At 48.8% G+C, this 24,120-nt stretch overlaps 1 protein-coding gene across 1 annotated transcript in view; it reads right to left on the bottom strand.

Annotated features, from left to right (window-relative positions):
- ZFHX3 (zinc finger homeobox 3) overlaps window positions 1-24,120 on the bottom strand; it is a 704,611-nt gene that overhangs the window by 152,079 nt on the left and 528,412 nt on the right. The window contains exon 6 of the mRNA XM_035024866.1: window positions 2,670-5,419. Within this exon, the coding sequence (XP_034880757.1) occupies window positions 2,670-5,373 (2,704 nt within the window). The 5' untranslated portion in view covers window positions 5,374-5,419. The remainder of the gene's footprint in view (window positions 1-2,669; window positions 5,420-24,120) is intronic.

Genomic DNA, 24,120 nt, shown 5'->3' on the forward strand with positions numbered 1-24,120 from the left:
TCTCGTCGGCGAGGGGGCCCCCACGTCTAACACTAGAATTCACACCCTGGCACAAAAGTCTGCGTATCAGCACGTCGTCAGAGAGGCACGTGGGTTAAAAGACCCCTTCTAGACTCCAAGGCAGAAGCAGAGGACCGTCCCCCAAATCTATGGCCAGTCGGCTCCCTGGGAAACATGCAGATGCCTCGCAAGCGACCTGACTGGCGATGCTGTGCTCAACTTTATCGTCTAAAGGGATGTCTGGAACGATATTTCCGAAGGCCTCCAGCCTAGTATCTTATCTACAAATGGCAGCACATCCAACCAGACCAGACCCAAGGGTGTTGACCCTCTCCTTGGAGTCCTCCAGAAAGCAAGCATCCCCAGAATCAGCACCTGCTTGGTATCACAAAAGAGAAGGTTCTGTCAAAGGAAGTGTGACAACAGTAACTTTGTAGGCCGAAGTGTATTTCACAAAAATGTTTCTCCCCCTGCAGAGCCCAGTAATACCTAATTAACACCTAGAGCCTTTTCACAAATGGCCTCATGAAAGATCGGTAGGGTTGCAGACCGAACTGAATGTTACCGCCCTTTCACATTGCATACGTAATGCCACACGACTTACACTCTAAGCCCTTTGGGCATGCGCTCCCGTACCCACACCCACTCAGACTTCCAGGATAAAGTACTTGTGACTCTCCATCTCAGCAGCTCTGTGGCCTACGGTGGGCGCTGGAGGTTTCCAGAGGCTCAACCTGGCTGATAAGCAGTAACCCTGAAAATTCAAGGGCCTTTGCTTGGCTGACCTGGAGAAGGTCCTTGGAAGGAAAAGCTCTGTTCTCTTTAAAAAATAAAGTATGGATCTGCTATGTACGTCCAGAACACAGGGATCCATTCTTCTATCTCTTTTGCACCTGCCATACGCCCGTAATGCATGATGCCCCGCAGACTCACGGACACTTGTATAAAAAGCACGGTATTTTTCTACCGCTTAATTCAAGCCTTAGTCAGAATTACTGGTTTTCAAAGTAATTAAAAAGATCTCACTTTGACCCAGTATGAACCCATCCGTTTTCTGTGTCTTCATTCCATTTACATTATATTTGATTTACTCCAAGATCTGCCTCCAAGATTTTAAATCTCCAGATGAGAAAACCCCAATTCCCATAGGCTTAACAAAAAAAAAAAAAAAAAAAGGTCTTACAGTATGATGCCATCCCTTGGTGTGTATCCCCTATGGTTCACTCTGGGGACAAATAAGATGATTGATCCCTGTGCATCCATTATTAACCAGTTGGTAAAACATCTTCAAATCGTTTGGTAATAAAGGATCCACAGGTCAATATTACAAAATAGAAAACAAGATTAAAGTAGCAAGGATTCAAATTTAAATGCATAGCAGGAAAAACAAATTAAACGCTATGAAATATAACTCATCAGCAGCAATTAGCACTAGAACACCACACAAAGACATGCCAACTGGTGAGGCTTGGCCCCTGGCATTAACCTAAAGCATGCCAGAATAAAGGTATTTGCTCACGCTTTGTTGCCGAGAACAACTTATTCTCATGTCAGGAAAGGACTACTGTTTAATTCAGGCCACTGCCACCGGTCCCACGAGATTGGCAGGGTCGGGGGGACAGAGACCAGGCAGTGCCTGTCGGAGGCACAGGGTGGTGGGGGCAGGAACGACCCAACCATCACACTGGTCCTCGTGAAACTGATTCGTACCTTTTCTTGCCATAGAGGCTCTCCCCCAAAAGTGATCCTGATTCTTTTCATGCAAAGACTCATGGTTTTTGGCATCCAAATCCTATCCTCTTGATCCCATTCTAGGTCTCTGAAGCCAGTTGGTTAGACCTGCTGCCCGGACACAGCCAACTCACCTTCTCTAACATGGGTGGTTTTTCATGGTAACAAAGGCTCTGTTAACCAGCATCTAATGGATATTAAAACTTTGCTTTCTCTAATGTACAATTTTAGAATTTATTCGTTCTTCATCTAGCACACCACTCCTTACGGTGCCCCAGGGCAATTTTTATTCCCAACTATACTTATCACTGACAACTCACGCAAAACAGAAAAGAAAAGGAACGGGTCTCTTTCATCAAGATCCTCACGAATACACTGGACAAAGAACTTTGAGAAACCTATCTGGATGGCTCCCCGCTCAGTGCAGAACCAGCCTTTGGTTATCTGAATAAGGTACGCTACGGTTTCCAGTTGCTCTTATGGAGACGACTGTCCCTATTTAAAACCTGAGCTGCAAGTTTCCTGTAAGTTATAGCAAATATTCAGCGGAACCCAGAAGTTTCAGATAGTTGTGGCGATTTTTCAAACTGAGAAAGGGACGAAGAAAGAGAGGATGGGAAGAGAAAGGAAAGTGGACCAGATGCCAAACACCAGAGGCAACACTGAAATTTTCATCCCAGCCTGTGGAGCCGGAATATAATCGTGGGTCTGCTGAATGCATACGATCCTCCACATGCACACAAGAAGGGGTGCTTGAGAAAAATATCTGACCGTCAGACACTCAAGTTCACACAAAACCAGTCTTGAGAAAATAACAAGCAGAGCCGAATCCACGGGACTTGACAGAATCAACTGAATCAACAGGACCTCGGTCTACTCTCACTGCTCCCCCGTTAAACTCAAGCCATCAGAACAAACAAACACGCAGTCAGCCTCACCTAGAGCGGGCGTCACGGCGGCCATGGGCCCGGTGGGATCCAGCTGGAATCCGCTCATCATGAACTGGGCATCCGAGGCGGTGCTGTCCATCTTCAGGTTGGGCAGGCTCATGTTCTGGGCCAGGTAGTACTGGTAAAGCTCGGCCTCGGCAGGCGAGGGCAGGCTGCCGAGGCCCAGGTGTCGGCTGTGCTGGATCTGGGTCATGTTCTGCTGCAGGAGCATCATGTTATGCATGTGCTTCTCGCTGGTCATGTGGATGCGCAGGTTCCTGGCCACGTTGGTCTCGTAATCGCACACCTCGCACCGCCAGGTGGGTTTGGTTTTTGGTTTGGTGGGCGAGGGGGCCCCGCAGGAGCTGCCGATGTTGGCCGCCGCAGCCGCCGCCGCTGCCGCCGCGGCCGCCGCCCCGGCCGAGTGGCTGAACACCTGCTCCCCCCCTCCGTTCTGCAGGTTCTGCATGTTGTTGAGATGCTTGTCGGACTGCATATGAATACTGAGGTTGCCTTTGGTAGTTGTGGAGTAGTTACACACCTCACAGCGGAAAGGCTTGTAACCACACGTGTAGCTCTCACCTCGCGCCAACCGCGGGTGGGGCTGCCCGCTTTTGCAGTAGACACAGGAGCCCCCCGGCTCCGGGTGCTTCTCCTTCATGTGTGCCTCCAGGGTCTGCTGGTATTTATAATGCCAGTTGCACTTGGGGCACTTAAGTGTCTTACATGAGTTACGAGAATGCATCATGGTCATGTGGCCGCCCAGCGAGCGGGAGGAGCCCAGGACCGTGTCGCATTTGGGGCACTCCACGCCGCTCCCCGAGGGGCATTCCCCAACCCCCAGCTCGCAGAGGGAGCCAGCGTGCTGGTGATGGGGGACAAAGCCCCCATCGTCGCCCTCTGTGCTTTCATTTGGTTCCGGTACTGTGGCATTGTCTTTATTGGCACTTTCGTCAGCGAAGTCCAGCCTCCTGCCGCCCTCTGCCACACTGGCCCTGACACCCTCACTGTTAAAGCTTAAACGACTCCTCCTGTCCGCACCATCAAAGACAACAAAGGAAGAAGCAGAATTAGAACTAGTAGAAGCTGCGCCCCTCGACAGGGTCTGGAGCACATTAGGCATTAAGGGGGAGTTAGAAATGCTTTGGTTTGAGAGAGCAAGGTCCTTTTTGCTGCTGCCTGCCGCGGCCCCAGACTCCTCGTGGGGCCTGTCCTCCAGATCGTCGTCCAACTCGCTTGGAAAGAGTCCTTTGCAACCCTCGTCCTCCTCCTCCTCCTCTTCCTCCTCTTCCTCCTCCTCCTCCTCCTCCGCCTCTTCTTCCTCCTCTTCCTCCTCCGCCTCCTCCTCGGCTGGCTCTGCTTTCTCGGAGAAGCAATCTGGATCGCCCACGTCTTGCTTCTCTCCTGCGGCTACCCCAGAGTCCTTGCCCTCTGAGGATTTGGTAGGACTGGAGGCCAGAGGCCCCAGGGGGACTGAGGTAATGGGGGTCTTCAGGACCGAGCTGGTGAGCCCGCCAAGGTTCAAGAGGGTGCTGGGGGTCAAGATGCCAGCCTGGGGCTGCTCGGGGCCCGCGGCAGAGCCAGCTGGGAGAGCCTCCTCCCCTTCCATTCGAATGCCACTAAATTTACCATAAAAACTGTGTCCGGGGCCTATGAGGTTAGCTGTGGAAACTAAAGGGTGTTGAAAGTTTTTGTTTTTTGGTTCCAAAAAACTTACAAGGGGTTCCTTGTCTTTGCCAATCCCTTGGATGATAGCGGAGATGTTCTTATTGCTAAGAATTTTCCGCTCATCTTCACTCAGGGTCATTCGATGGTCGTGCACCGCGTGGGTCACAAACGAACGGACGTACCCGAAGGAGAGTTTGCACAAGAAACACATCAGGATGGGCTTCCTCTTGCCGTAGAGCACGAAGCCATCGAATTTGGACAGGTCCACATTGTTGGGAACATCTTTGGATACGCAGGAGCTTTTGGCAGAGCCGTCGCTGTTCAGGTAATCCTTGTTGCTTTTGTGTCGCACGTCAAAAACGCGGAAGCTGTGCAGGACGGGGCTGAGCCCCGTCAGGGCTGAGGTATTCGGGAAAGCCTGGGCTGGGCCCTCAAACCATTTCCCGAAGGATGAGGCTATGTGGAAAGTGTTGATGATCTGTGGGTAGACTGGTGCAGCACAGGAAGGGTCCCCCTGCTTGCCCCCCGCCCCGGGGAGAGAGTTCAGGAAGAGCGAAGGGAGAGGCCCGCTGCCACAGGTGCCCCCGCCTTGGGTCAGCTGGCTCAGGCTCTCGACAATGTAGGCCGAGCCATCGGGCTGGTAGACGATCTCCCCAGCCAGGTTCTCCACATCACTCTCCTCGTCCCCCTCCTCACTGGTGTCGCTCCCGCTCGCCTCTCTCGGGGGGAGCGGGGGGCGCGCGCTGGGGCAGTGGTGCTCCATGTAGGTCTGTAAGCTGGCGAAGGAGGCCGAGCACTCGTCGCAGCTGACCTCCTTGCCGGCGGGCTCGGCGGCGGGGCGGGCCGGGGCGGCGCCCTCCGCGAGGCGTTCATTGAAGGGGGCCCTCAGGCTGTCCAGGGGCCCGTGGTTCTCGCTTGTGGACTGCTCCATGCTACTGGGTTTGTCGGGGAGGTGGGTGCTGTTGAGTTCAGTCCATTGCTGGTGCTGAGGGATACCGCACCCATTGTCCTTCCCCGAGACGACAGGCGAGTCACAGCCTTCCATGGTAAGGCCTGCGTGGAGCTTTCATTGCACCCAGTACGGATCGGACCTGAAGAGCGGAGGCAAGGGGGGAGAGGAGGGAGAGAGGGGGAAGAGAGAGAGAAAGGAAAGAGGTTAGGAGGGCCGAGGCTAGGTCCCGCACAGAGCACTCTAACAGGCTTCTGTCCACACCCACAACAGAGACCGCAAGGGCAGCGGGGACCCCAGCGATCTCCCCACGCCGTCCAACGAACGCACAGAAGGCGGCTGGCACCGGGGTCTTTAAGGCCAGGGTCTGTGGCAGGAGTGGGGAGCACGGGGAAGGGGGCACACAGGAGACTCCCTCTTGGTCTTCGGACTGTCGGCTGCTCTACCCCCTGGAGGCCAGTTCGAATTTCCGTTCTTTGCAAGCACAGCGTTCGAGTCACGGCCGGGCTACGAGCCACAGCAGAAGAGGAAGATCGCGTCACCTCGCCGGGCCGCGCCGAGGACACAGAGTGGCAGCCCTACTGCATGCATACAGATGGCCAACACCAAGTCCATGCTGGCTGACTGCACTGTCCGTGGGCCAAGGGAACACCAGGGACGGATGGACGAGAGGAGGAAGTTTTTGTACCCCCAGAAAAAGGACGGTAAGCCCGTGTGGGGACACGCTCGCTGACCTGGAGGTGAAGCTGCTGCCATTGCTCTTACTGGTCGAATGTCTAGTTTGAGGAGCTCAAAGGAAAGTGACTGAGGGCTGCACGGCTCAGGGAGCAAGTCCGCAGGGCACACACAGGCTCTGCCAGCCCTCAGTGGGGCCTGTGGCTACATTCATCCTCTCCGGCTCTGGGAAGCACCATCCCATTTGACAAGCAGTAAAACTGAGGAGCTAACTGTAAGAACAGGCCCAGGGCTGCCCTGACACTGTGAACCAGAAGGCAGATCTCCAAAATCCCACCTCCTCCCCCCAACCCACAGAACACCCTTGCTTGCGAGTGAGCTGGCTTCAGACTACGACTGTGACGGCACACAATCTCAGCCCGAGGTAGCTGGGAAGACTCTCAACTGGTCGGCTCCCCCTCCAGCAGCGTCGATCCTGCCCTGTCTGGACGGAGCCCAGTCACCACTGGTGTGGTGGTTTCTGCTGTCAGGGATCTTAGCGGCGAGCCGAGACGGCAGCTGGGCTCGGCCAGCCCCCGTTCCACACCTGCCTCGTAGTTATTAGTAGCTGCTGGAGCAGCTGTCCTTCAGCCCTGGGGCTTTTCCGTTTCGTACTCCAAAGCGCCACTGAGCTGAATCTGCCCCCTGAGACTTCACCTCCCTGGGGAGGGAGGCTTCAGGCCACCCGCCACCTCTCTTGTTCCTGTGGTCACATCATCACAGGGGCATTCCTTCCATCCCGGCATGGATTCTAAGGCAACTCAGACTCTTGCACGGCCCTGATTGTTCGCCTGCAAAGCCCAGGCTGCCTTCCCCCCCACCCACATACACGCCTCCTCCCTGGAGAACACTTGTTTGCTTCTCCACCCAGCATCTCATTCATACACATCGGATGAAGGTTTTGGCTGGGTTTGGTCTCTCTTTTCCCCGACCCTACCCCCATCTTCCCACTCCTTTTTTCATTTCTTGATTTTTGACTGCACAGTGAGCCAACAGCTCCCCCTCGGGAAAAGACAGGGAAGGCAGGTTTACCAGAAGTCTCCGGAGAAATAACTTTTTGGAAGAATGCATCCTCTGTTTTGTTCAAAACACACACACACACACACACACACACACACACCCCACCTCTCAAGCTTATAACCTCTAACTCCGTTACAACAAAGTTCCGTGTGCCTTAGAAAAGACACAGTGATTTTCAACAAAGATGACTACACTAAACCAAACCAAACAGCAAATGCAATGGGACTTCAGAAGGCTTAGCTGGGATACAGGTGAGAATCCAGGGTGGCTCTTCTTAAGGATGCGCCTGATTGGCTGGACGACATCTGATTGACAGCTCGGGCCAAAAAGGTTGGCAGGCCTGAAGGGGCGGGGAGGGTTAACAGCCCGATTGTAAAATCAATGTCATAAATGCTTGGTAAGTTACAGGAACATGCTGGAAGGGGAGGCCACGATTGATAAAGGAGAACAGCTTTGATGCTTCACTAGGGACTTGAGTATCGACAGCAAAGCCAATCTCCTCTCCAGCCTAGGCTAGGCCAGAGAAACCTGCAAGCGTTTACCAATTAATTGGTGGGCTTTTCTTGCTCTGCTCTCTCCTACCTCCTCCTCCTCCACAAACCATTCAGCTAAATGACTGGGACTTTTAGAAACTCATCTAACTTTGTTTTCTATAGCCAAGCAAAAGGTGTCGAGAAAGGACGACACTGTGGCCACCCCCAAAAGCCAGATGACTCCGTGGTGGTGACACCTGCCCCACGAGAGAGGCCACATGGGATACCACTCATTCACAAGGAGTGAGGACAGCCCGTTAAGACACCGGTGGCCAAGAAGGATCCCACTTCATGATCCATGCTCTGGGCTTCCTTTCAATGCATGCTGGCCATGACAAGCAGAAACTTTTATAACCATGCTCAACAAAGTGTGGCTCAGGAACAAGTAGCATCGTTCTTCACCAGCGAGCCTGCGTAACACAGACCTCTTGGGCCCCGCTCCAGATCAGAATCTGCATTTTCACATGATACCCTGGGGACTGGCACTAAAGCTTGAGACACCTTCACCAGATTACCATCTGTTCCATGCTCTGTGCCTGGACTGCCGGGAACCAGGCGGAGGCAGTCTTGGATTCCCCCGCGGGTCCCAGAGAGGTGTAGGGATGGGGTGGACCAGAAGGGACCTGAGGACAGAGATGAAGCAATCTCTTAAACCTGCCCAATCCTTCAGCTCAAGGACCTCAGGCTATCCAGAACTCTCCCACCCAGCCAGCTGTCCCTCTCGCTCTGTTTATCAGCCAGTCAATAAGAAAAAGGTAGTTCTTACTTAAGGAGGCAGAAGTCAACTCGGCAGGTCGATCAGCACTCTGTCTGTAAACATGGTTTCCCGTAAAATCAATGATCTTCAGTTATAGAGGGCAGCCTGGGAACCCAGCGGGTCCCCACGCTCTCACACACAGCCCCCCCAGCAGCTCTGTTCAGAACCCCCAACCCCCAGCCCTGGCTCTGCTTCCTCTTCCTCGTCCTTCGCTCACGCCAGGGCCAGCTCACACATCACAAACCCACAACTCTTTCTGCGGCCTGCTTCTCTTCTGCTGCTTATGACCCCAAATTCCCTTATAAACACAGACACATTCTACTCATGACGCCGCCTCCCCCCCCCGCAATACTGTACTCAACATGGTTTTGGCATTTATGTGCAGCATTTTAAGAACTATGTTAAACTTCAGAAGAGCACATCTTTCCAGTAAGACAGTCAAAGGGAAGATACAGGAACAATTCAGTTCTCTCCCATTCATGCTCTCTGCTTAGGGTTTAAATCTGCCACTTGAGAAGTCATCTTGTACAGAAAAGTTCCAACATCTTCATCAAGAGCCCTCACCCTTGCCCCTCCCAAGTTACAATTCCCTTGGAACCTACCTGTAAAGCCCCCTGCATCTTTGCTAACGGCAGTCTTTATTTTCCAAAGATTTTTCAAAATGATAAAACTCCATATTACACTGGGCCCCGCCACCAATGAAGTCGTTCATCTCCCTCTTTCGACTGAGAAAATGTGAAAGGACAGTTTTGTTACATTCCTTTAAGGAGACGGGGCTGGGTCTAAAGCAACAGTTACTGGGAAGCTGGGGGGGGGGGGGGGCGGGCAGGATACAGTTATTAAGGAGGGGAGGGGGTTCCTGCTGTTGCTCCAGCACCCAGAGAATTAAACATGAACAGTCACACTGTGTAATTTTAAATTGTTAATTAGCACAGGGTTAATTAGGCGGTCCTTTCATAAGAGGCTGTTTGGCAGAAAACCAAGAAAAGAAACAAAGGGGAAGAAAAGAAAAACAGAATCCAGACTGCGAGAAACTGTTGCCTCCGTGAGTAACCCACGCGGCATCGCCAGAGAGAAGTGACCCAGCAGGCGCACCATTCTCCAGAAGCAACCTGCTCTGCTGGAGGGCAAGTCAGGGGAGCACCATGTTCCTGAAGGCAATCAGGCAAGAGGTCCCGAAAGCCTCACAAAATGCACATGCCCTTTGACTCAGCAATTCCCCCATTCGAGGAAATCACCCAAGATACGCACAGAGATACAACATTATTCACCACAACATTTTTAACAGGAAAAAAAATTGAAATAATCTGGCAAAACAAGGGGCTCTCCAACTAAATTACAGTGCATAGAGTTCCACAAGACATTATAAAACATCACTGTTTAGAGAAACTACTTACAGGCGTGGGAAAATGATCACATGGGATGCTAACTGAATAATGCATATATAGGTCTGCATATGGAAATACATGAGATTTGTATCAGAACTTTTAAAATGGCAATTGCTAGGGGATGAGGTTATGGGCAACTTCATTTCCTCCTTGGTGCCTTTCTTTCCTGAAGCTTTTTAAAAAGAGAACCATCCTGAGGGAAGTCATCCCTCCTTGAATTAGGCATCACGTTAAGTCCTGCAGGGACTACACCACCTTCCTAGCCACGGTGTGAGATGGGTATCACTTATATCCCCGTTTTAAAGACGGGAAAACTGAGGTTGTGCAAGTTATACAGCCTAAAAGCTAAAACCCTAAGCTGACTGTGCAGTCTGTGTTCTGAGCCACTCTACAACATTCTTTTTTTTTTTTTCTTCTTTCAAGAACATATTTATCTGACACACAGAGAGAGAGCACAAGCAGGGGGAGCGGCAGGCAGAGGCTGCGGGAGAAGCAGGCTCCCCACTGAGCAGACAGCCCAACGTGGGACTCGATCCCAGGACCCCGGGATCATGACCTGAGCTGAAGGCAGACGCTTAACCAACTGAGCCACCCAGGCGCCTGACATTTTTCTTTAATGTCTGTTTCTCAAAGAGAACTTCAGAACATCCTTATATCCGACATTCAAATTCAATCTTTATGGACCTGGGGACTGTTCTCAGATGCTGGGAATCCAGGACTGCCATGTAAAAACCACATGCCCGTTCACACACGTACCCCTCTCTGGGAGTGGTCGGGGAAGGAGAGTTACTTGGAGGTCTTCACACAGGAGAAGGGGTAACCAGAGTGGGGGGAGGTGTTCCAAGGAGTTGAATGGTATAGGCTCATTACCCTGATTTTTTTTTTTTAAAGAAAAAAAGGCGGATTCCGAGGCCATAAACCAAAAAATGTATTCATTCATTCATTCCTTCCATATTTACTTTGCACCTACTATGTGTCAGATGCTAGGGAATCAATGATAAACAGATCTCAGTGTATATTCTTGCCGGGGAGAGACCACAAAGAAAAAGTTAAGTGACGAAAAGCACTCAGAAATAATATAAAGCAAGAGAAGAGGAAAGGATTATGTGTGTGCACATCCTTTTGGATAAAGTGATAACTAGACTTAAAAAGAAATGTTGTATATCATACAGTGCAAGTTTCCCACAGTTTTAGAACAGAGTCAGCAACTGCTGAATTTAAAAAAAAAAAAAAAAAAAAAAAAGGAGGTCCTGAGAAATTAGCAATTAGCTGTTAGGTTCAGTAAGAACATTCACATAAAATCAAGTGAAAAATAGCTTCACTTAGATTCAGTGATCTGAGAAATGCATTAGAGAGGACTTCTTGATTTTAATAAGGTATCCCAAAGTTTATCATCTCTTCATATCCATAGCAAAATGTCTTTGAGATAATAAAGTCTGGCTGATTTTATGGCTGGAAGAGGCAATTGCCTCAAGTATCCTCTCAAAGGTCAGTGCATCTAGTGGCATGCCTCAACCTTCTGTCTTGTCCCGGGGTTCCCTTCACTTACATCACCAGCTTAAGGGACAAGACCAAGCACACACAAACAGTATGTGAAGTACAGAAGCTAAGAGGACTAACTCCTGTGCCAGACGGTGGCATCGAGACTCAAAATAAGGGCGCCTGGGTGGCTCAGTTGGTTAAGCGACTGCCTTCGGCTCAGGTCATGATCCTGGAGTCCCGGGATCGAGTCCCACATCGGGCTCCCTGCTCGGCAGGGAGTCTGCTTCTCCCTCTGACCCTCCCCCCTCTCATGTGCTCTCTCTCTCTCTCTCTCTCATTCTCTCTCTTTCAAATTAATAAATAAAATAAAATCTTTAAAAAAAAAAAAAAAAAGACTCAAAATAAGATCTCAGCTGGTGGGAACAACAGGCCCAAAGAAACAAGACGAAGTTCTGAAAGACTGAGTATGAAGCCCCATATTTAAAGCTCAGGCAATCAGTAAAACCAACAGAGACTGGAAGAGACTTGGATTAACAAGAGTTCACGCAAAGAATACTTGGGGGTGTCACTTCACTACAAAGCACAATGTTGACATGGCAGCCAAAGAGAGAAACAGGACCTCCAGGCTACAGGACCACACCACAGCTGTGGAAACTCAGCAGGGTTCACATCCCCATCCTTTTTGCTCTCTGCATGAAGAATGTCATGATCCACTCAGGAGAATCCTGTAAGAGCCTGGTCTTACAGAGCAGAGCGTGCCCAGCAGCAGTTCTGGAGAGCAGAAGAGACAACTCCCATTGTAGGGCAAGGCGATGACCCTCAGCTACGCCTGCTACAGCAAGGAGGATTAGTTACATGTGTTTTACCGAGCTTCAAGGTTTAACTACGAGTCATGAGGGAACCTGAACAGGAATTCGAGTTCGGTTTCATAGAAAGGAAAGTCTTTCTCAAGATTTTCAAAGCTCTCAGATGGAATGTGGACTCTGTGAAATACTGCACTCCCCAGGTTCAGGAATGGAGGAGGGGATTTTGCTGTAGCCAAAGGGTCCCATTGGCAGCCTCCCAGGCCCATGAAAGGTGAAGACGCCTGGATTATCAAGTGGGTTCCTCAGTCAACTTTAACCTCCTTCTCTGTAATCCCATAATAGCACTTTGCATATGGAAACACACTGCAATTCTTGCATTATCACACTGCTCTAATTATCCATTGGCTAGTCTATCTCTGCCTCAAAGCTGTTCCATGTCTCATTCATCAGTCTTCTCCACCTCCAAGATGTCATATATGCTTAATAAAACTGTAGGGAAAATTAAGGTACTGGGAGAAATGAGAATAGTTGAAGACGGGGAAAAAAAGATGATCCCTGAAGATGGTCTGTTTCTTTTCCTCTTAGTTGAAGAAACATCCTTTCTCCACCAAATGGAACTAAGGCTCCTTGAAGAAACAGCCAATACTTGAGCCTGGAGCATCTTTGTGAGCCAGAACATAAGGAAGTGCTCAAAGAATGAAGAGAGTATGCTAAAAAGGACAGAGGAGCTGGCTGCAGGGTCCCCCACTTGCTCAAACTGGGACAATGCGAGCAAGAAAATTACATGAGAGTAAAGGTTTACGACCCAATGTATAAAGTAAGAATCCAAAATTGCAGACTTTTCATAAATTTAAAAAAAAATGTGGGATTAGGGAAAGTTCTTCCTTCGAACAGAAATGCAACTAATAAATGCAGAGGGAATTATGGGGTTAGAAAATCACCATTTGGGAACCATCATAATAATAACTCATTCAAGCAAGAATCAATGGATACTAAAACTGGTGGATGAAAGTTTGAAGAGTAACAGGATATTTACACAGTCTCAAAGTATCTCCCCACAAGATACTTATTAATTACAGAAGGAAAAACAATAACTTTACAGTGGAGAAACCTGGCAGACACCACCTTCACCACATGATCAAAGTTAACATCACCAGGAATGAGGCACACATCACGTGCCTCCCGAGGATACACCGAGAAGAACACAACATCCCTTCCCTGACATTCCTGCCAAAAATGCAAAACCTGAATCTAATCATGAGGGAACATCAGACAAATCCAAATTGAGGACAGTCTACAAAATGTCCCATCCGCTTCAGTTATGTCAGTGTCATGAAACAGAAAGACTGAATGGCTGTTTCAGATTAAAGGAGTTAAAGAGACATGACAAACGAACCTAACACATAATCTGGAATTTTTTTTCCCCATAAAGGGCACAATTGGGGCAATTGGCAAAATCTGAGTAAGGTCTGTAGGTCAGATAATTGTCGTAGGTGACTGTTAATTTTTTGATAACTATGGTGTGGTGATACACCTTTTCCTTTTCCAGGAAAAACACACTGATATATTTAGAGACGATGTTTCAGTTTTCAAGTGGCTTAGGAAAAATCAGTAAGAGCGTGTGTGTGTTCAGACACACATATGTACACATAGACAGAATAAGAGATAATGTTAACATGAGGTCTGACTGAAGGGTATAGGAGAAATCTATGTTCTATTATTACAACTCTCCTGTACATCTAAAATTATGTCAAAACAAGGAGGAAAAAGAGTAATTGTCCAGTGCAAGACTCTCCATATTGAACCACAAAATTACACGTGAACAGCCAACCCACCCTGATCCCCGTATCCTTATTTTCCTGTAAAATTCATTGTTGGCACAGCTTCAGGAAAGAAACAGGCTGCTACGCTGGACAGGGAGGTGTGGACAGAAAGACACAGAAAGTGGGCTTCTCTTCCCCTAGATGAGTGGTTCTAGACAGAGCTGTCTAGTTGGAAAAGACAAATGACCTTTCTAGCTTGGGCAGAATTTCAAGTACCACACATCGAAAGACATTTACCCAAGACATCCACGATCCTGGATCAGGGCAGATTTCCCTAACTTGGTGAATGCGGTTCTAAATATAAGGACAAGAGCAGGAACTGTAAAAAGAAAAGAACCCCAGCAACCTACAGAGGGTGAGCACTGCCACCTCTAGACTAAAACATATTAGAGAGAAAACACATAGCAATGAATAAACCATGCCCACATCTCCCCGCCCCCAAAAACACTCAAAGGCAACCCAGATTCTGAGATAAGTAGGAAACTCATTCAAGGGGCAAAGAAATAATACCCTCATCTGTTTAGCTTAGAATCCACTGAAGAACCATATCCAATCCCATTCTATGCTTTCTACAATAACTATATTTGTATATTGCTACTGAGTCAAAGTCAGTAAGTGTGAAAGCATAAAAAGGTGAGATTCCATCGGCTTGGTAGCAATTCCCCTGAAGAATTATTCTGTAACTATGGCAAAGTCAGGGAATACACACATGCTTGAACAGGTCCCTCGTGTTGCAGGGGGCCCATGGCCTGGAAGGCCCAGAGAGTCGTCCAGGCCCTGGGCTTCATGTCTTGCTAATGAGTGCATCTGTGCTCTTTCCAGCGTGAACATAAATCAGCCTGGAAGTGAAAACTGCTAGCTCAGTCCATTCTGCAGGAATCCACAACTACTGCGATATTCTGGTTGCAGTCGAGTCATGGAGGGGAAGAAAAGGGTGTTGCAAGATCCGGAGCAGAGCCAGGCAAGGAACCCAGTCTGTGTGTGTTGGAAAAAATGAGCTGCTATTTGAGGAACCCAATTTCCTACCAACTATGTGGATACACACATGGTTCGACAAGGACCAAAGCCACGAATACAGTTAAAAAAAAAAAAAAAGGGCAAAACTACCCAACTATTACTTAGGCTTGTTCTGAAAAAGTATCTGGGGCAATTCAACCAGTTATTCAAGTAACTGCATCCCAGCACTTAGGTAAGTACCTGCCTATGGCTTTCCATCACGTCCTGAAGACAGACAAGCAGCATCTTTGGCCATCGCTGGCCTGAATGGTTCCCTCTTGACCTCGATTTAAACCAGGAAGCACTGGGGTGACTGGGTGGCTCAGTCATTAAGCGTCTGCCTTCGGCTCAGGTCATGAGCCCTGCGTTGGGCTCCCTGCTCAGAGGGAAGCCTGCTTCTCCCTCTCCCACTCCCCCTGCTTGTGTTCCCTCTCTCGCTGTGTCTCTCTGTCAAATAAATAAATAAAATCTTTTAAAATAAATAAATAAATAAACCAGGAAGCACTGAGCCCCTTCCCAGATGTAAAGCAGCACCTCCTTTCACCAAACACAGCAGCTGCCCTACTCCCCTACCTCATCAACCGCCCCTGCTACCTCGCAGGTGCACCATTCACCCAGCCCATCCTTCCCTATCCCCTGCCGCCTTCCCAGCTAAATGGGATACCTTCCCACACTGACTGTAACCAACTACTTCAGTGTTTTCTTTGCCAGCACCCAGAACTTTTTGTCTCTTCCCAATTTCCTCAAAATCCCCCTCAAAAGATCCTATTTCTGATCTCTCAGTTCTTGCTGCTCGGCTGCCGAGCAAAAGCTTGAAGAGGATGTAAAAATGTGCCATCTGGGCCCATTACGGTTTCAATCTGGCATCTCATGATGTTAAATTTATTTTAAATAATTTCTCCTGATTAAAGTAGTATGAGTTCATTACCCCCCGCCAAAAAAATGAGTATGTGCAGAAAGACTCACTAGCTAAAATAAAAATCACCTATAATTCCACCAGCCAGAGTGTCACTGGCAGGCAAGATAGTTTTTAGGGTTTTTTTCTCCTTCTGCATGTCTAGAGATGCAGATCTTCTTCACCAACCTCAGACCGCACCATTCCTTAAGTGAGCCGCGCTTTTAACTTCATCTAGCATGAAAGTTTTCCATGACATTAAATATTCTTTGGAAGTCAGAATTAATGGCTACAGAGATACTGCATCCTTTGGACATAGCATAAATCCACTAAATTCTATTACTGGACCTTTAGGCAATTCCTAATATTTTGCTGTTAATGCTGCAATACACTCTTGTAAATCTTTGTAGCTATGTTAACAAAATAACTAACATAAATAAGTAACAGCTCCAATGCTACCCACTTAGTAGGGACAGGCATGGTTCTAAGCACTTTTAAAATACATATCGTTTCATTTGATCCTTGCAACGACCCATTTTACAGATGAGGGAGCTGAGGCTTAGGTTAAGTAACTTATATAAGTCCCATACTAGCTAAGTCGGTCTTTGAAACTAGGTAAGTCGGTCTTTGAACTAGGTAAGCCTTCCTTCCTAAAACCTAGGATCTTACCCAGGACATGACATCTCTCTTTCCTTAGGACATACTTCTGAAAGTAGAATTGCTGGCCTAAAAGATAACAATAGGTAAGGTTCTCTGGCATATACCAATCTAATCTCTAGGAGAGCCCTCCAACTCATGCTCAATGGCACGTGAGCATCAATTTCCCTGCCCCTTCATCAATAGTGGGTATTATCTTGTTCAAAAAAAAAAAAAAAAAGTCAATTTGGCAGGCAAGAAATGATATCTCATTTTAACTTAGATTTTCTGCTAATAAGACAGGGTCCATCTGCAGATACTTATTGGCAATTCTTATTTCTTCTGTGAATTGCCTGTTAGGTCCACCGCAGGGGTGTACTCTCCTTTCCTTGATGATGAGTAAGAGGGCTTTGTAGGATTTTACTGGTGATATCTCCTGCTCAACTCTCTACCACATTCCACTATCCTTGAGCTCCTGGATCAGAGTCTGACCCACTCGTATTGCCAGTTGAGACAACGCTCTGTCCTTCCTTCCAACAATCTGTCCTCGGCTCCTTCAAAGAATTGGACCCTGCCCTCTGCTTCACCTGCCCAGCACCCGTCTTCTAGAGCCGGATGAGTCTCTCCTCCTCTGTGAGTTTACAGAGAGGTCGACAGCGTTTCTCCAGTTCTGAGGTGCAGTGGAAGCCACTGTGGAGCTTAGTGATGATCCACACAGACGCCAGGACCCCTCCCGGAAGGCAGCATCACGGGCTCTCTGGACATCTGCTCAGGTGTGTTAGAAGGCCCTATGCTCCAAGATTCCGTCCCCTCTCCAAGGTCACCAACGCCCTCCTCAGAGCAGCCAGGGGCTCCTCTTCTTTCAACGTCTTCAATCTCTCCGGCATCCAGAATGGCTAACCACCCCACCTTGAGACCTCCCCTTCATTTCCCTGACACGCTTCCTTGGCTCTCCTCCTACCTCTCTGATCTCTTTGTTGCCTGCCCCTCTTCCCATTCCTACAGCTCTCCATGGATGTGCTTTCCCACTGATTTGGTAAGACTCCCTATGACTTTAACCCACAGAAACCTTTCCTCTCTGTTCTCCTCCAGTCTTTAACCATTATGCTCCCCGGCCCCTCCCTTGGCTCTCTGCTCTTATCTCTGTACATCAGCTACCTTAACTACTTCTGTGGTTTCAGTTCCTGAAATTATGTGTTGACTCCCAAAACAAGAATATCCATTCCTGACTTAGCGCTTGCGTATGGGCCTCATACTTTCAGCAGACCACAGGATGTCTCTAAGTGGCCAGCCTTCCATCACTCAACACTCAGCATGGCTCAACATCCCTGAACGGAAGTGCCCCTCACTGACCACTCTGGTCTCTGGTACCATCTTTGATTCCAGAAAACAGAAAGGAACGATCGGTCCAGCCTTCACAATGTCATATTCATGCAGTGCCTTTCCCCTGCAAGAGCCAAACGCCAAAACAGTCAAACTTACACCCTCCACACTGGTTTTAAAATAGTCTAGAATCTACCCCATGCGACTACTCAATCATCTCTCTTGCTTCCCTCCAATAGAAGGGTCTCTCCCCATCATCTCCACATTTTTATGCATTCTTGCCGCTGTCCCTGCAGCCCCAAGCCCTTTGGATGTCCTTTCTCTGCCTCAACATTTACCCAAACCTTGGACATCCCTTAAGAAGCTCAAGTTCCACCACACAGGAAGTAAAATCCCCTCTGATCACTCGAGCCCACGAAGACCTGTCTCCTCTCGGTACTACCACAGTAATCATCACCACACTGTCACTAAACTGTCGCTCCTTGTGTCACACGGGTCGCTTTCAACTCTCCAACTTGACGGCAAGCTGCTTGAGGGCAAAAATCAGCTTGTATTTGCCTTCATCTCTTAGTGCAGTGCTGAGCACGCAGTATGGACAAAAACTTGATGAGTGGCACACTTTTTCCAGAAAACACCCTAAGTAACAGCGGAAGTGTGCTGATCTCAACATTGCAGGGAATTAATCACCAAAGACCCAATCATCCTAATTCTGAGGCTCGGGTACAATGCTTGAGTACTTTAGTATTCTGTGGTTTATAGTGTCAATTTCCTTTTCCAAAATTACAGAAGGCCTGAGATCTACGGAGGCAGCCTCATTCTGGCTACCTTAAATAGTTGGTCAAGGAAACAGAAATCCAGGAAGCCAAGCAAATCCGTAAGTACAATTCTGTTTGGGGCGGTGGGCGGGGAGGCAGGTATGGACCATATATGGACCATATACCAGTGACTGTGTACGAGGTTTCTGCCTCATGAGCACTGTTATCAGAGCCATGCTCACTAATTTAACAGGACGGGGAGTCTACTAGGGTTCTTGAATTGTTACTAGGGAGTTCTCTGTAGAACGTTTAATGCGAACAGCAGGAGTACCTGTTGTAGTTCAAGGCTGCACACATCCGAGAGAACCCGAACTTGGGCAGATTCTTTGTTAGCACTTGCTGTTTCAGGAAGGAATGCGGGTAGAAGCAGCCTTAGGCCTTGAGCCTCCTTTTATACAGATCTGATCTACGTGGGAACAGATGAACAACATATCACAGCTGCTTTTCTCTGGTCTGTGGCAGCACCTGGAAAACCCCATCCGACTTTCCTGGAGAGAGGAAATCCATGCTCTCCAGTAACTCCACCACCTGTTCTACCCGGGACGATCGGGAAGGCCGGTACCGGTGAGGTGAGTGGTGGCCTTGAGGAAGCAAAGTCTCCCTCAACTGGCATCTCTGGAATGACTCTTGGAAAGGAGCGTCTTTCCCTCTTAGCAGGAAGAAAGCCACACGGTGGGCTCACCAGCGACAGTGCACTCTGGCCCAAGGCTCTGGAATTGGCACCATGACAAAACAAACAAGGCTTGCCCTTCGAAGGCTCATGAATGGGGTCACACACACATACACACACACACAGAGGGCCTCTCACCAAGGCCAGCGCAGCAAGTTCTTCAGATCTTCCCTGGCTCATTAGCATAAACGGCCTTTTCAGCAGCTGGGAGCAAGATGCACCACTAACCAGAGCAGGAATGGAAGCTGGAAGGCCCAGCGCCTGCCGGGGGCATGAACAGGGGGTCACCACGCAAAGGTGAAACCACCACAAAGGATGCTTCAGGAACGATGTGTCTTGGCTGGATGCCCTCAGATTCCCCTCCAGGTTGTGTTTGCCAAGCGATCCCCCAAATTCATATTTGGAGGGCACATGTAGACACTGATTCTGCCACAGAACTCCCCCTCAATGGCTTCCTCTTACTCAGCTGAAGATGTGAGAAGTGCATATTTCCTGCTGGGCAGTCCTTAAATCCTAGTGGCCTCAGGAGTGATTTCAAATTTCAATTCCCTTCCTTATGGCCAAGTGGAAAAGCAGCAGGAATGGTCATTGGGGCCTTGGAGGACTTCAAGATAGACTGAAGAGAGGCACAGTCTGTTTGCCCTCTGAGTGTGCTCAAAGCACTTCCAAATTCCAAAGCTTAAAACACAATTGGGTGGATATGAGACCGAATGACAGGTCCTACTCTCCACAGCCCCTTCTCCATCCCACATGGTATTCAGGAAATCCATTATGTGCACTGTTACTTTTAATCGAGAAAAACAGATTGAGACATATTTACCAGTGGCCACTTCAAAGAGTGGCCCTGGGAATTCGGCAAAACAACAAAGGAAAATTTCTTCTTCAAGTGCAAGGATCCAAGAGTTCGCACTTCCTTAACCCTTCGGAAACCACCCCAAGAACTAAGCGACTGTGGGTAATAATTACACCCTCTCAAACTCAGCAAAAACAAAGACAAAAGAGGCCCAGATGGTCTGTCTCCTCTCGTTCCAAATGCAAATGCTGCTTTTGGGTCAATGGCTGCTGTGAAGCCTCACCAAGGTCCAGTTAAATAGGCCTTGGATTAATTGTGCTTGAAAGTTTCTTATCCAAGCACTGCTAAGACTGAACAATTGAGTTTGGGAACGAGTGTGGTTACATATTTTTCCTTAATGGCTTCCTGAACACCCTGGTTAGGTCTGATCCCTGGGGGCGAATTGCCAGTTCAAGTCATAAAACGTGATCAATGTAGATCAAGACCCTGTGCTAAGTGTCTGAGAGGGGAAACGTATTTGTCCAAACACACAAACATATGAAAAATGCATGTTAGCAGAAAGAACTTCGGCTTCCGTTCTGACCAGGCATCACCTCTCCTTTCGCCCCTAGAGCTCTGCTCATCCCGCCGGAACTTTCAGACGGCAGTCCTAACCTTGCACAGTTGTAGAAACTGTTCTTGCCTCTCCACAAGATCCCTATATGAAGCCAGGCTAAGATCAAGGAAATCCAAGCTGGCCAGTTCATGGGCCACAGTAATACAGAGGCTGCTGGGGCTCTGGCCCTAGTGGTCTTCGTTTCAAGCTCCTGTGCCGAAAACGTAGCCCCAAAGTCACCCAGTGCTCTAATGATTTTTATGCGTTCCGGCAACATATATTTACAGAGCGCCTACAATATACACGGCATCCCTCCTGGCAAGACAGAGTCCTCGTATCGACCTTTGCTCTCATTAGGGTCCAGACGTGTGAAATAAGAACCTGGACAGTGACAGGACGCTGGGAGGGACAGAGTCGGCCCTTCCCATGGCCACTGGATTCACTGTATCCACACAATTATCTAGGCTATTGCCCCCCGCCGTTCCAGAGTCTTCCTGCTCGACCGCCAGAAACTGTCCTACTAACCAGATGTACGCAGTGATGACCTCTGTTGTCCACGCCACTGAAAACCACGGTTTGACTATTGCAACACATGGTTTGGCAGGTTGTGCAACTGCCCTGAGACCCTATGGTGCTGGGACATTGCCGCCCCCGCACTCGGATGTATCCCTACTACGCCCCCATAGGACTAATCCCTCGCCCTCAACCCACAAGGAAGTCAGCAATTAAAGGACTAGTCGGGATGTCTGAGATCAACCGTTTCCCAAGAGCCCAGAATTTTCCCCCACCCTGGCCTGAAGGACATGCGACATTACCAGCACCAACGAAATGGCTTTCATTCGAGCATTTATTTTCCTCTGAGGCTGTCAAGTTGACAAGAGAGATGATCCCATGTCTCCTGGCTCCTCTCAGGTGATCCAACAGGTTTCCCGCATCCTCGCTTGCCCTTTATATTCCCTATCCCGGTTTCTTTGGCCTCGGTTCCTCCTTAGGCTGGACTCCGTGACTTTATAGGCTCCACAGGCTTAAGTGGCAGAATATTCTGGAGGCGGTGTTCAATCTCCCCCGTTGTTACCAAGAGGTGCTGGGGTTGGCGTGTGCCCATGTTCACTGCAATCCACAGGGAGGTGGCCCGGACCAGCTTCCACACGACCAAACAATGCCCTTTCATGGAGCCTCGTGTTCTTGACACGGTACTGGGCGTTTCAGAGACTAATGTGGGGCGGGTTGGCTGGGAGGTGGGACGGGGGGGAGCGCGGGGCAAGTCTTGTTCTCAGTGGCCTGATAAACTAAAGCGTCAAGTCTACAAATTCAAATGAACAGCTCTGCAAAGCCTATTCACCAACCTTACCTCGGCTTCCAGCTATCTCCCCCGCTCCCACCCCGACCATCTGGTTCCCTGTCTCAGGCCAGTGGGAGAAGCTGCAGCGTCTAGAATTCCTCTGGTGTCTATCTGCGGGTGACTCGGGAGAGAGAAAAAAGCAAATGCAACCCCAGAATATGCCTAGCACACAGCAATTCTACTGGCCTCAGAAGTAGGGCAGGAAAAACCCTTGCCTAATTTTAAATCATCCACATGTAAGGGCTGGAGAGACTGTTCAGGGGATGTGAGGGGGAAAAAAAAAAAGGACGAAGAAAAAGGACTAGGAATTTTTTCTTTTCTTTTTCTTTTCTTTCTTTTTTTTTTTTTAAGGGAATCTTTCCTAAGCATTCACTACCCAGCCCTTTCTGCCTCTGGGATGGAAAGTGTTACTCAGCTGCAAGGCCTCTTGCTAATTGTGGGTTTTTATTTTTATTTCCTATTACCCTCTCGCACGCCTGATGAGATTATTTTACCGGAACTGACACAGCTGGAAGCAGCGGCCATATGTGGAGCCTCTGAGGAGGTGATGCAATTTCATTTTCATTGATCAGAAATCAGCAGGGCAGTAAGTGATGGGAAATTCCATTAGAAGAAAACTTGCAAGCCATGAGCCTCAACTTCCTCGCCACACCCAGGACCCCCCAGGGGTCTCGCCTTCCCCTGGACTAAGTTCGCACGGAGCAGAGGATGGGAAGTGCTCTCTTCAACATGGCAATGAGAAGATAAAGGCCGCGCAGCTGGCTTGGGAGAGCAACAACAGAACTCCTTTAACCAACGAGGGCATCTCAGTTCTTCTCTGTCCATTACAGAGAAGTTTTCCAGGGACCCAGAAGAGGGGCGCTCAAAATCAAGCCCCAGAGTGCCTCAAAACCAATGCTTAAAGGATCCCTCTCCGGGCGCCTGGGTGGCTCAGTCGTTAAGCGTCTGCCTTCGGCTCAGGTCATGATCCCAGGGTCCTGGGATCGAGCCCCGCACTGGGCTCCCTGCTCAGCGGGAAGCCTGCTTCTCCCTCTCTCACTCCCCCTGCTGTGCTCTCTCTCTATGTCTCTCTCTGTCAAATAAATAAATAAAATCTTAAAAAAAAAAAAAAAAGGATCCCTTTCCAAGTGTCAACCAGTAAAAGAAGAGAAGGCCGCTACACAATAGTTAAATATATCCCCCAACCACTCATAGACATTTTCCTGAGGGCACCTACCATTTGTGAGTGCTGTGTGCCAGGCCCTAAGCTCCGTGCCCAGCATGCAGAAACTCTGATCCTCCCCTAACACTCCAGGACCAACATCCATCCCTCTTCTCTCTTGGACAGTAAAGGAGGCAGATTTCCAGGGAGGTGAGGGAGAGAGCCAGCTGGGACCAATGCCTTCCTGAGGGTTCGCGAGGCTCTTAATCGCAAAGGAAGGCTGAGTGAGAATCAATGAGAAAACATGCTCACTCACACTTGGGTTTTTTGTTTTGTTTTGTTTTGTTTTTAAAGATTTTGTTTTTATTTATTTATTTGACAGAGAGAGAGAAACAGCATGAGAGGGGATAGGGTCAGAGGGAGAAGCAGGCTCCCCGCCGAGCCGGGAGCCCGATGTGGGACTCGATCCCAGGACTCCGAGATCATGACCCGAGCCGAAGGCAGTCGCTCAACCAACTGAGCCACCCAGGCACCCGACTCACACTTGAGTTTTAAGAGAAGATGCAGCACATCTGATTGTCCAGTCTACTTTCTTCCAGAGATGGCAGTTGACAGATTCTGATTCATCCATCTCCACCATCCCAGACATCCCCACCACAGCCTTATGTCCACGGCTAGAACCAGAAGTGAACTTCGGAATGCACAGAATGGCTACTGTTTTAGCAGTTAAGATGCCCCCACCCCCAGCTGTTGGCCCAGCAAATATTACTTCACTCACCAAAGACCTATGGAGAAAAAAACAACAACAACAAAACAAAACAAAAACAAAAAACATCAAGGAGCTACTCAGGAAGACAAGTTCTACAAAAAACAAAAACAAAAACCAACAAGCAAAAAAACATTGCTGGCTGAGTGGCTCACCAGCCTTTCTTGGGCTGTTTTGCCATATGAAACGTGAATTAGAGCAGAACCAGGCCATCATCAACAAAATTAACACGGCTCCAAACAACTCTTTGCCACTACAATAGGAGACTTTTAAATGCAAAAACGATGACAATAGGTCAAACCAAAATCTATCTGTAAGCTTTTTCTGAGCATCTAACCTGTGGCTCAA

Source organism: Mirounga leonina, unplaced genomic scaffold (assembly GCF_011800145.1).
Source record: "Mirounga leonina isolate KUSES-001 unplaced genomic scaffold, KU_Mleo_1.0 Mir_180, whole genome shotgun sequence".
NCBI lineage: Eukaryota > Metazoa > Chordata > Mammalia > Carnivora > Phocidae > Mirounga > Mirounga leonina.